Source organism: Heptranchias perlo, chromosome 2 (assembly GCF_035084215.1).
Source record: "Heptranchias perlo isolate sHepPer1 chromosome 2, sHepPer1.hap1, whole genome shotgun sequence".
NCBI lineage: Eukaryota > Metazoa > Chordata > Chondrichthyes > Hexanchiformes > Hexanchidae > Heptranchias > Heptranchias perlo.
The window spans coordinates 59,028,658-59,042,950 of NC_090326.1; the positions used below are offsets into that span (position 1 = coordinate 59,028,658).

A 14,293-nucleotide genomic window follows, 5' to 3' on the forward strand; every position below is an offset into this window, starting at 1 on the left:
CTGCGTTGCTGCCTTCCACCCCAATAATGCAAATAGTTCAGTGTCAGAAGTGAATCTCAGAAATGGGTGTCCCTGAACCAGGACTTGGATAAATTCTAAATACAACAGGAAAGCAAGAATTTATATCAACAAAATTGAAATTTGCACAGGTTCTCTGTAATTTCAAATTGTTTAAGACTGGCCATTTGAACTTTAATCTTGTAGCTTCATGGAGTACAGTGCAAAACGGATAAATAAATAATGATTTTGCCAAGTCATTTTATTTACTTAACTGTTCTATTCTTTTATCCATTTTAATCATTGCATCAAGTTTGGCAAGAAACTAATAATGGAATGTAAACTTGATTGCAATTACAGCACTGTAAAAATGGTCAGACTGTTGTTATTGATAACTGAAAATGTATGTATGTCATTTGCTTCATTACGATATACACATTATAGTACACCATAACAAATCCCACCCAACTAGCCATTCTCTCCTTAGGTTACTGACTCATGCTAGGATGCAGTTCCACAGGTGGTAGCAATCCTTGAGTACTTTGCCCAAGTGATCATTCTTTATGTGTGAGCTTTGGATGGTGAATTTTTGCAGGATATTCAGCTGCGGGCGTATCAAAGCCAAGCCCAGCAGAGAGCGTGACTGGGTAACTGGCCTTTAAACAAGAGAATGAGCTTTGGCAGGCTAACACTGGGATTATAAATGGACCACCAAATCCTTTTCATCTCTCCCTGTACCACACCAAGGGGTAAGTTTAGTGCACAGAGCTACTGGAGAGCTCTGACTCCATTTTCGTATGCATATACATCTTTCACTTCTGGATCTCCATCGCACACATTCCCTAAAAGAAGCAATTTGAATAGTCTGGCAAAGCAAGTAGCAAAAACATGGCCTATCTGCTATTCCTGATCTGTTTAAAAAAAGGCTTCCATGAGTGTTGGTGGTTATCTTATTTTACCATAACTTCTTCAAAATTACCAGCAAGGTGACTGTCCTTTAACAATGAAGGGCAAAGCATAGTAGTTATTTTTGGATGGCAAACCATAAGAACATCTAATTTATAATTCTGTGGTTTTATTTGTGAATTTTAATTGGGTTTGGACAATGTGTGTAAACTCTCTTTAATTTCAAAGAGCTATAACTTAAGGTGCAGCAACTACTATGCACACCATGTAATACCACCCCACCATATTCATTGCTGGGTGAATATAAGATTTCCTTTGACCTTCTGATACGGAAATTGATCAAACGGTGTTCAATAAATAGCACAACATCAGAAGAAATCACATGGATGGTGAGATGGATTTCTCCTTTTCAAATTTTCTGATGAAAAAATTTCTTCAAAAGTTAATATTTGGCTGTGTTCTATAGCACAGTTTCCTTATTGGCTCCTTCAGACCCACTATTTTAATCGTAGCAATCTGTGGCAGCAGGGGTTTAAGCTGCAATTACTGTTGCACAAAAGGGTTCTCTGAGAAAATTAACTTCACATAGCAACATTTCATAAAAATGTACAAGAAAAATTTGCTACCAGTAAGATCCAGAGACTCGAACCCGTAATCTTAAACTGACACTTCTTCCATGCAGTACCGAGGGAGTGTTGGTTTGTCGGAGGTACCGTCTTTCGGATAAGATATTAAACCGAGACCCTGTCTGCCTTCTCAGGAGGACAGAAAAGATCTCATGGCACTATTCAAAGAGAAGCAGGGGAATTCTACTGGAGTTCTGGCTAATATTCAATATTTCAATATTCTCCGACAGAAACAATTTGCATAGTCCGGCAAAGCATGTAGCAACATGATGAAATGCCCACTTGATTCTAGGCCTATCTGCTATTCATGATCTGTTAAAAAAGGCTTCCATGAGTGTTAGTGGTTATCTTATTTTACTATGACTTCAACCAACATCACTAAAGCAGATTATCTGGTCATTTGTCTCATTGCTGTTTGAGGAACTTTGCTGGCTGCAAATTTACTGGTACGACTGCCTACATTAGAACATTGACGTAATTGGCAGTGAAACGCTTTGGGATGTTGAGGTCGTGAAATGTGCTGTATAAATGCAAGTTATTTCTTACTCACTTAAGTAAACTTGAGCTCATTCAAAACTCTGCTGCCCATATCCTAACTCGTAACAAGTCCCATTCATCCATCACTCCTGAGCTTGCGGACCTACATTGGCTCCTGGTCCGGGAACGCCTCAATTTTAAAATTCTCATCCTTGTTTTCAAAGCCCTCCATGGTCTCACCCCTCCCTACGTCTGTGACCTCCTCCAGACCTACAACCCTCCGACATCTCTGCACTCCTCCAATTCTTGCCTCTTGCGCATCCCCGGTTTTAATCGCTCCACCACTGACGGTCGTACCTTCAGCAGTCTAGGTCCTAAGCTCTGGAATTCATTCCCTAAACCTTTCCGCCTCTCTCTCCTCCTTTAAGACGCTCCTTAAAATCTCCCTCTTTGACCAAGCTTTTGGTCACCTGTCCTCATATCTCCTTATGTGATTTAGTGTCAAATTTTGCTTGATAATCGCTCCTGTGAAGCACCTTGGGACATTTTACTATGTTAAAGTTGCCATATAAATGCAAGTAGTTGTTGTTAAATAGGAGAGAAAAAGGTCTCCTGCCTTAAGCGCTCAAACATGCATCGAGATATTAAATAGACAGTGCTGCCTACTAATGCAGAGAGATCATTAGCTCTTTAATTGGATTTACATGTAAAATCAAGCATTTGGATTGTATTTGCCAATAAAAAGACTATTAGATAAACATCAGTAACCTTAAAGGGAAACTCCTTACTGAACAGTATTTACTTCCGTCACATCTGCCTTTCCCTACTATATTGTTCAGTCACACATCTTACCCAAATTAGGCATTTTGAAATTTATAATGGTGGATATATAAACTTTTGATAACCTGTACTTTGAGTGCACAACCCCTAACCTTGTTGTTTACTTAAGATCTCCTCCCCCAGATTAACTTCCTAGTCAATTTTTATTTTGCCAAATCATCCTAACCCTGCACCAGTTATTTTTTTCAGGTGCTCCAATTTAAGCTCCCGATCTTTTGCTCTCCCCACAGCTTTGCCAATGCCATTCAGTAGTTAAGACTTTAGGAAGCATGGTGAATGCTGCTTGGAGTTTCCCCACACCAACATTTTAAGCACAGCAGAAAAGGTGGGTGCAAACCTACATCTTTCTAATCTTTGGAATATCTTGTTGGTACACTGAGCCACCCCACTCCCAACTCTACCTGTGGTTTTATGTACTACAACACTCCCTCACACAATAATTGCTAAGCCATTAGAGCAACATCCAGATGACAAATTCACATGTTTATCACAAATTAATTTCTGGTGGATAAATTTGGTTCTAACACACTCTCACCAAATTTTATGCAATGCAACACTCTACTATGCGAGTTCCAGTCCATTTTGATAATTGCTGAGAACTGACGAACCATGTAATCTCTGGCTTTTTAGCTTTGAAAGCAGGCGATGAGAAGATATTTCATAATGGTATCTAAAATAGTAACTGATGTAAAAAAACCAATTCCAGAGCATAACTTCAATGTAAACCATGAAAGCAGCAGAAGGGAACACAATTTCAAACTGGTAAACTCCAAATCTAAGACTGATGACAAGAAGTCATTCGTAACACAGAACGTGATTAACACTTGGAATAAACTTCCATGTAGGATTGTGGAAACGAAAACCATGGAAATATTTAAGAGACAAGTTAGATTCTGCGTAAGGGGATTGTAGGTTTATCCAGATGATGAGTTAAAATAAACAAAATGGTCCTCCTTGTCCGTATTTATCTTGCGATCAGGCCAGACCTGCAATCTTTAATGTCACTAGCCGTGCTTGTACGGTGTCAACGTACACTTTTACAGGAATCACCATATAAATCTCATCTGGCTGACTGTGGTTGATTTAGTTATTGGCTGACTGTGATTAGTTTAGTTATTAACATAAGTAGCATGGCTTTTGGCAATTGTGACCAATTAGCAAAGTGGGCTACTAAGTCAAATAAATTAGATCCTTATAATTAACAGCTACAAAGTGACAGGCTGCCATCTTAAAATCCCTTTAGCAGAATAAAACATTAGATTAATGGGGCTGTTTCTTCACTAGACAATCCCCCAAGGCGCTGCTCACAATAAGTCGAACAATACACTTTTTCATAAAGATAGAAGCGTTATTCCACCTAATGCATAATGTTATTATTATTTATTCTATTGTTATGTTAAACAATACTATGCCCCTGTCTAACCTATAAAGATCACAAATTATAATTGCTGTAAATAGGCATATTCTAATACCAATTAGTGGCTAATTCTTCTTAGGCATGTCTTGAACTTAATTAGGTTATTGTTTCTCTCTAGATTGGCAGCTGCTGGTTAATCTCTGGCTTCTCCTTAAGGCCACAAAAATCAGCAGGAAATGATTAGCTTTTTTTCTATTTTTTCATATATAAGCTTGCTAGCTGCTGCACAGAAGAAATGCCACTATTGTGTTCCAATTTCATACCGACAGCCATAAATTCAGTGCGTTTTGTTTCACGATTACATGAACCATTTTTTCACAGAAAGGATATTAAAAAAGTTAATTTTTTAAGCTAAGTGTATTATCACAGGTTTTATCACATCTAGACAAAAGCTGATTGATATGCTAAATGGAAGTTTCCCCCAAAAATTAAACCATAAGGAATGTTACCTTGTCTGGGTAATGGGGGAAAAAAAACTCAAACTCGCTGTGTTAGAAAGTTTTAGAATTACTCTTTGGCATAGCAAGAGCAAGAGATAAGACAGAAACTGGTACAGAGGCTGGCAGAGAGACTTTTTGAAACTAGGCAGCTTTGAGAGCAATCATGTTTGTTGAAGGAAAACTGTGAGGGCTTTCACTGAGGTGAAGAGGTCAGAAATGCTGGAGGATAGTTAGAAACCATCTTGCTTATGTCAAGTGAGATAAGCCACTGATGTGGACTAGTATTCTTTATTGTTTAAGTGAAAACAAAGGTGTACAGATTGAATTAAGTGAGCCCAGTGATAACGGCACTTTTATACGTTCATCTTAGTGAGACATAAAGCAAATTATTGATTCAAATTAGGCCTTGTCTCACCAAGTGTTTGCTTAGTCCACCTTCAGAGAAATTGAAGAACCACCCATGCAAGAAACACGAATGTCCAGTTCAGATCACAATGCTATCATACAAGTAGATATAGGGAAGTGTGAGTCAACTTCCATAACAGTAAGACGCTCAGCCCGCTGATGAGCACGACTTATGCCATTGAAGATGAGAAGGTATCTACAGCAGACCCAAATTTGTAACAAGATGATATATGGAAACAATCAAGGGAGAAATCATCTAGTCATAATGTCATCACACCCTGTGATCAATTTAATGTCTCAGCAGATAAATGATAATATCTCTTATCTAATAGGGGTATTAAATACCTGTTCTCGTGCAAATAAAAATAATAATTTCAATATAAGCTTTAAATGTGGAACATTTCACATCTCCAAAATTCAAAGGATTGGTGCACGGTCTTGTAGTAAATTGGAACATTTTGTACATCTTTTTCTACAAATATCATATTAATAGCACATGAACCTTGGATAACAAATAATCCAAAACAGGGAGGATCTCTGGTTAAAAAAAGAACTTACATCCAAGAGACTTACATGGTATTTAAATTTGTCCTGCTTTCTTGAACCTACTAGAGGATAATGAACTGTCACAGTGGCAGCAATACTGTGTGATCCGACTTATCATTTTAAACAATGTATATTGTGAAGCCAAACTGCAAATGATGAACCCCCGTCAAAATTTGTACATGGCTTAGAATTTGACATAGAAATCAAAATTTTTTTTTTAGAATGACATTAAGATTTTAATTGGGTCTATTGCTCGGTATTTTGATAGAGACATGGAATGGTAATGGGTAGCTACAAACTGTCAAAATTTGTAAGAATAAATATACCCCATAATTTGACAAAAGCCATTACTAACTGCTTGGCATTTACAAATTATTCCACTCTGGTGAGATTTTTATGAAACAGGAGCCACAAAGAAACCTAAAGAATTAAAGCAGAAATATATGCATTTTTCTTTTTTTTTAAAAAGTGAAATATGTCAATAAGAATATAGAATTTCATGCTAAATGAATAGCAGAATGTAACCTTAGATGTGTGCCTGGACATTTATTAACAATTTGAGACCATTACACACCATTTTGCAAGTTGTGACTATGAAGCTCAATGGTCATTCAGAGAAACAAAAATTCTCAGTGGTAACTAGTTGAGCAGAATCTATAATATGAATGCTGGATGAATTTTATCTGGCTTTTACATTCAACACAAATAGACCATGGCCATAGCAACACAAAAATCAATCACTAGGTATTCAGCTACTTTAAAAAATAATTTTTGTTACTCTCCTCTAAATATGCCACTAAGATTTGTGCATTGTAGAGAAAAAAAAACGTTTCCATTTCATTACAGCATCCCGTTTAAGTCAATGTCTCATTATCTCTAATTTTGATGTATATATTTAAAGTTAAAATTACACCAATGTGTTTTGTTGCCAACTAACAAAGGTATCCTGGCACAGGGTGTAATACCAGCTGACTGTTTCCACAGTAACAGGAAGTTATTAAAACAGACTGTGCTGGCTAGAGGCTCTGCTATACATGTTAGACTTTTAGTTTGAACATAGGCCTCCAGGCTGAACCACTGTGTCAGACTACAACTCAAAGCATGCATAACTAACTTCAGTACAATACAAAGACTGTGGTGGCATTTTTTTCCCTGAGATAAATAGTTTTAAATAGAATCCTTAGTCATGCTCTATTTTTAAAAATTAACACAAGGTAATCTTATAACTTTGGAAGCTCAACAGCTTATTCTCGTCATAACAAGAAGTGACCAGACAGGCCAATCTTGCTCACCTCTTGGTTTGAGGTTCCATTAGTTGTAGTCTGATTACGGAGTTCATTACAGAACAGATAGTAAGATCCCAATGAAAATTCAGATAAATTCTGCCAAAGAAGAGTGGGATAAAGTTCTATGTACGGTAACCACTTAAGTCCAAAGCTGTCGCAGGTAGCTGTTTTCTTTTTACATTCATTAGTTTTTAAAATACTCAAATTTACAAACGTCTTCTATGGAGCCTTAGAAGCTGAACTGTCAGGTAGCTGGGAGAAGGGTAGGAAACAGACTGCAGCTTCCAAAGACTTTTATTGAGTGTGCATAGTTAATCTGAATTGATGGAGATCATCCTGAATGACAACACCCCAATGTAGTCACTCCGTTGTTTTATGAACAAAATGCACAAACACAAAAACACCACCAGAATTTTATCAACGGCAGTTACTGTTACTGTCTTCTTTAGCCAATTCCTACAGTATAATATTTAAAAATATTTTTGAGGTAAATCACTTGAATTAGATTAATTGTTTGAGGTCCTTTGCAAGACAATTTTTTCTGTTATAGATCACACCACTGAAAAATGGACAGCAGGAGATTTGAAATTATTTTAGACAGTTACCAATAGTAGAATTTGTGACAAAACAGCTTGCTCTGGATCATATCTATTTATTACAGAAATGGGTCAAATACTGGTTTGCCCAGTTGAAATGTTCAGACTCTACAAAAAAACTACTCATAGAATAAAGCACCAAAAAAAACCAGAATGTCTAACAAGTTAATAACCTGTGATAGACTGTTCATATAAACAGCAGTTATATAGACTATGACTATTTACTGACCTGCTCGGCTTTCTGATGAAAGACAGCAGACATGTCAAGCAAAGTGCTGCGCTCATCCAGTGCTGCTGCAAATGCCTTCCACTCCAGCTCCAGTTGACTGGCAATCTGCTTGATTTGCTGAGATGCATAATGGTTAGATTCCAGTAAACGACTGGCCACTGACATGATGCGGTTGATGTTTACATATACATTCTGTGGAAAAGCACACAAAGCAAACAACTGTTGGTCTTTGTCAAATAAGCAATGTAATTTCCAAATGTTTGGCAGTTTGGATAATGGATCAGTTTTTTGTTGTGATGGTACAATAATATTACACTTTGTTAATATATTACACAAGTTAACATAACCTATTGACAATAAATTATACAAAGCAACATGGAATGAATCATCACACCTCATGAGTTTAAGAATTCCAAAAAAAGAAATTTAAATCTAATTTTCACTTTTCTTAAAACAAACGCTGAAGCAGGGATTTAAATTGTCAAAAGAAAATTATTTTTTGTTTAACTGAAATGTGCACCAAGATAGATAACAAGTTACTCAAATTTACAGCTGCAGAGCCCAAATTATGTTCAGATTAGGAGCTAAAGCAGTTTATCTGTTATAACAAGCTTCCTATGGCCATCTTTATAAAGTCAGCCGTATTTTCACAGTGATGGTCAACGTTGGGTGCGTCTGGCTAGTATAATCATGCTTGAACTTCCCCTCTGCTTTTGCCAATCACACAGCAATAACAGAGAAATAAATAGTAGAGGTCACTACGCTGCATGCACAAACTGTGCATTCCTGAAATTGGTCCCTGCTGCAAAAATTTAAATATTTCTAGAATAGCTATTACTATATAAAAATGTTTTTAACAAGCACACTTCCCTAGCTCCAAGTTGTACACTGAAAGAAATGAGCAAATTCTAGATAATATAAATTAAGAAAGATAAATTATGGTATATAACCATCTATTATCTATTAAAAATGCGAGTCGTCTCAAGATTCCAAAGGTCCTGCAACAGTAGGTAGTGCTGTAAACATAACATTACATGACAGATTGAAAATAATGGGGTATCGCCTAGCACTGTGACGGCCTCAAATGTTAACCGTAGTAATCAAGTGGTTCTGTCTCCTATTTAAAAAAAATCATGAGTACTACCTCCCAAAAACTGGCAAAACAAACGTACAGAAACGTAAAGCAACGTACATGGTCTGAATGCGATAGCACAGCCAAAAGCACAAGTGTGGATCTCTAAAATCTCAACCAAGAATCAAAGAGCTGTAATAAGAAGTGGAGGTGGAATCAAGCGAGCATAGAAAGTGCATCAGCTGTTGATGGAGCTTTATTGTGGAGGAGGAGATCAACGGTTTAAAAAAGTAAACTAAACTAGCAATGTTCCAAACAGAGCCGAAATCACAACATTAACCCCCCCCCATCCCTCACCACACTCAGCAGTCATTACACCCATACTGGATATTACCTGCCAGTCGAAATGAAAGGGAAACCAGAGCCACGAATTGTCGCACACTGGATCAGCAGAAGAATGCCAAAGATTAGTGAACTCATAAAACAGGCTAGATTAACCCCTCCCCCTCCAACACAGCATAAAGTCCAGCATTCAAATGGTAACTCAATCACCCCGAATGAACAGAATTTGCTGGGAGAGATCCACAAACCCAACACTTGCTTTTTCACCACTTCCCTTCCCGCCAGGGTCCCAAAGGGCACTCCTTCCAGGTGAAACAGCGATTTATTTGTACTTCTTCTAAACTGATATACTTTATTCACTGCTCATGATGTGGTCTCCTCTACATTGGAGAGACCAAACGCAGATTGGGTGATTGGAGGTGTTCAGCAAAGCATTCAGTCCGCAAGCATCACCCTGACCTTCCGGTCGCTTGCCATTTCAATTCTCCGTCCCGCACCCACTCTGGATCTCTGTCCTTGGCCTCCTACACTGTTTCAATGAAGCTCAACACAAGCTCGAGGAACAGCACCTCATCTTTCGATTAGGCAATTTACAGACTTCTGGCCTTAACATTGAGTTTAACAACTTTAGATCTTAACCACTGCTCCCATTATCTTGGACAGCAAGTGGTGATAATGGAGGATGGCAGCACCAGAGCCACTGGGAGAGTAGGAGGTGGGGTCTGGTGCTTGGGATGGGGATCCCGATCAGTACACAGCCGGTGGGGTGGTCCACACGCTTGGGGTTGACCCACCTTTCTCCGTCACATTCCCGGGCCATGGCAGCCTTCTCCTCTTTGCCAGATTTTCCACACTTCCCTCCGCCTCTGCTATTCTGCTGTACCATTTTACACCTCCTCTGGACCGATCTTTTGGTTTTTTTTTTACTTGTCCCATTACCACCACTTTTGCCTTGCACCACCATTCCTTTAGTCGTTTAATCACTCCTGCCCACCACCCTATCACAGACCCAATCTCTAACATTTTCCAGTTCTGATGAAAGGTCATTGACCTGAAATGTTGGGGGGAATTTTAACCCTCCATCCGCACCACCCCCCCACAATGATAGGCGGGAGAGGGTGGGAGGTTAAATGGTCAAATTTGCAAAACTCGACCCCAACTCACTGTAAACACGCCTGCTTCCGTTTTAACTACAGTGGGTTTGGGGGGCACCCGAGTAATCCTCTCTGAAGGGAGGGGCTGTGTCATTATAATATGTTAATGAGGCTCTGCAACTCAGAAATTCCTCAGAATTTAACACTGGCCAGCTGGGTTTCCCAGGGCTCGGGAAACCAGGCAGCTAAAGGGAGGCGGGAGTTACTGGATCAAGCAGTTAAGTGCTTTTTATGGCATTGCTTGTGGGCCAGGAGGAGGAGCAGCAGTGCTTTCCCCCGGCCCCTCAAGCAAATCTTCTACCGCGATTGGCCGAACCCCCCCCACCACCCACCCTCCAAACCCGCGATCTCTTCCGGTTCTCCCTCCCTCCAGATTTCCTGTTCGGCCCCACCGACCTGTGATGTTCCCGGTCTCCCCTCCCTCCAGATTACCGGTCAGTCCCCAGCTACTGCTGGCTTTCCCGCCTGGCAGCCGGCCAGCCTGTCAATCTGGCCGGCTGCTGGGTGGTATCCTGTAAATATCGTGGCCTTTAACTCTGTTTCTCTCTCCAGACGCTGCTTGACCTGCTGAGTGTTTCCAGCCTTTTCTGTTTTTAAAGCAGAGCGAGTAAGAGATACAGAAGGGTAGAGACAGGCTATGAAACAAACTAAAAAGAGAGAAAGTATCTTTGTTTATCTTTGACCCTGAGACAAGAAGAAAGTGCGTGAGAGACATACAAAAAGAGAAAATGAGAAAGCATGGAAAACAAGCAAGAAGATACAGAGCATGAGACAGAGAAAATAGAGTTGGAAACAGAGAGTTTACTGTAAAGTCAGTTACAGAGAGGAATGCATTTGAATTTTTGTTCATAAACAGTGTCACAGTAGAACAAGTAGTCTACCTAAAGTATATAAAACGACACAGCTAATTATTTGTTACATAATTTGTACATTAGTCTTTAGTAAGTACACTTGTGACATCTAATGGCAGAATGTAAGTACTGCAACATATGTTAATATACTGACAGCCCATCCCATTCCGAACTCTTACATGCTTTCTACACTATCTAATTAGAATGTCAACCACGATTGGACACTTGCACATATAGCTCAATGTAACACAGTCTTGCAGTGTTAATTATCCATTACAACACCACTCAAAATATGCTACTTTAGTTAAAAAACAAAGTTTTAAACCAAACCACAGGCAATTTGTTTGACAGTAAAATTGTTACATCAAACTTGCACCACTTTATAATTTCCTAACGAATATTTTATATTGAATTATAATTAAATAAATTTCTTCCAAAAAAACAGTAAAGCTGCCTTTTCATTTTTTGGGTTGAATGCAAAGCTATTTGTTCCATTTAAAAAAAACTGTCTATAAAATAATTACAACTTCTGGTACATATTCTTAACTGTTATAACCACTAGGAGCATATTAACTGTTATCAGGCTGTACATCTATTGACATTTCTGAAGGGCATAACTGTAGTGAAAAATTTCTGTTAAAAAGGACAACTATATATAGCTCAAAAATCAAAAATAGAGGAAAACAATTAAAAAAAACTTAATTCATTCAAGCTGTGGAACGGGTACAGTAGCATAGTGGATATGTTACTGGACTAATAAGCCAGAAGCCTGGACTAATAATCCGGAGTCATTAGTTCAAATCACGCCACGGCAGCTGGGGAGTTTAAATTCAATTAATTAAATAAAATCTGGAATAAAAAAACTAGTATCAGTAATGGTGGCCATGAAACTACTGGATTGTCGTAAAAACCCATCTGGTTCACTAATGTCCTTTAGGAAAGGAAACCTGTCGTCCTTACCCGGTCTGACCTATAAGTAACTCCAGATCCACAGCAATGTGGTTGATTCTTAATTGCCCTCTGAAATGGCCGAGCAAGCCACTGAGTTGTACAATCTCGCTTAAAAAAAAGTCATAATAAGAATAAAATCGGATGGACCACTAGGCACCGGACATGACAAAGGCAAACTAAGTCCAGTCGACCCTGCAAAGTCCTCCTCACTAACATCTGGGGACTTGTGCCAAAATTGGGAGAACTGTCCCACAGACTATTCAAGCAACAGCCTGACATAGCCATACTCACAGAATCATACCTTTTAGCCAACGTCCCGGACTCTTCCATCACCATCCTTGGGTATGTCCTGTCCCACTGGCAGGACAGACCCACTAGAGGTGGCGGTACAGTGATATACAGTCAGGATGGGGTGGCCCTGGGAGTCCTCAACATTGACTCCGGACACCATGAAACCTCATGGCATCAGGTCAAACACGGGCAAGGAAACCTCCTGCTGATTACCACCTACCGCCCTCCCTCAGCTGATGAATCAGTCCTCCTCCATGTTGAGCACCACTTGGAGGAAGCACTGAGGGTAGCAAGGGCACAGAATGTACTCTGGGTGGGGGACTTCAATGTCCATCACCAAGAGTGGCTCGGTAGCACCACTACTGACCGAGCTGGCCGAGCCCCGAAGGACACAGCTGTCAGACTGGGCCTGCGGCAGGTGGTGAGCGGACAAACACGAGGGAAAAACATACTTGACCTCGTCCTCACCAATCTACCTGTCACAGATGCATCTGTCCATGACAGTATTGGTAGGGTTGACCACCTCACAATCCTCGTGGAGACGAAGTCCCGTCTTCGCACTGAGTACATCATCCAACGTGTTGTGTGGCACTATCACCGTGCTAAATGGGATAGAATCAGAACAGATCTCGCAGCTCAAAACTGGGCATCCATGATGCGCTGTGGGCCATCAGCAGCAGCAGAATTGTATTCCAGCACAATCTGTAACCTCATGGCCCTGGATATTCCTCACTCTACCATTACCAACAAGCCAGGGGATCAACCCTGGTTCAATGAGGAGTGCAGAAGAGCATGCCAGGAGCTGCACCAGGCGTACCTAAAAATGAGGTGCCAACCTGGTGAAGCTACAACTCAGGACTACATATACAAGATAAACAGCGGAAGCAACATGCTATAGACAGAGCTAAGCGATTCCACAACCAATGGATCAGATCAAACCTCTGTAGTCCTGCCACATCCAGTCATGAATGGCGGTGGACAATTAAACAACTAACGGGAGGAGGAGGCTCTGTAAACATCCCCATCCTACATGATGGCAGAGTCCAGCATGTGAGTGCAAAAGACAAAGCTGAAGCGTTTGCAACCATCTTCAGTCAGAAGTGCCGAGTGGATGATCCATCTCGGCCTCCTCCCGATATTCCCACCATCACAGAAGCCAGTCTTCAGCCAATTTGATTCTCTAAACGTGATATCAAGAAACGGCTGACTACACTGGATACAGCAAAGGCTATGGGCCCCGACAACACCCCGGCTGTAGTGCTGGAGACTTGTGCTCCACAACTAGCCGCGCCTCTAGCCAAACTGTTCCAATACAGCTACAACACTGGCATCCACCTAACAATGTGGAAAATTGCCCGGGTATGTCCTGTCCACAAAAAACAGGACAAATCTAATCCGGCCAAGAACCGCCTCATCAGTCTACTCTCAATCATCAGCAAAGTGATGAAGGGTGTCGTCGATAGTGCTATCAAACGGCACTTACTCACCAATAACCCGCTCACCAATGCTCAATTTGGATTCCGCCAGGACCACTCTGCTCCAGACCTCATTACAGCCTTGGTCCAAACATGGACAAAAGAGCTGAATTCCAGAGGTGAGATGAGTGACTGCCCTTGACATCAAGGCAGCATTTGACCGAGTGTGGCACCAAGGAGCCCGAGTAAAATTGAAGTCAATGGGAATCAGGGGGAAAACTCTCCGGTGGCTGGAGTCATACCTAGCACAAAGGAAGATGGTAGTGATTGTTGGAGGACAATCATCTCAGCCCCAGGACATTGCTGCAGGAGTTCCTCAGAGCAGTGTCCTAGGCCCAACCATCTTCAGCTGCTTCATCAATGACCTTCCCTCCATCATAAGGTCAGAAATG

At 40.4% G+C, this 14,293-nt stretch overlaps 1 protein-coding gene across 3 annotated transcripts in view; it reads right to left on the reverse strand.

Moving 5' to 3' along the window:
• Positions 1-14,293, reverse strand: part of LOC137339542 (triple functional domain protein) — a 522,426-nt gene that overhangs the window by 272,428 nt on the left and 235,705 nt on the right. For all 3 annotated transcript variants that reach the window (XM_068001904.1, XM_068001903.1, XM_068001905.1), the window contains exon 7: positions 7,766-7,957. In XM_068001904.1, the coding sequence (XP_067858005.1) occupies positions 7,766-7,957 (192 nt within the window). The remainder of the gene's footprint in view (positions 1-7,765; positions 7,958-14,293) is intronic.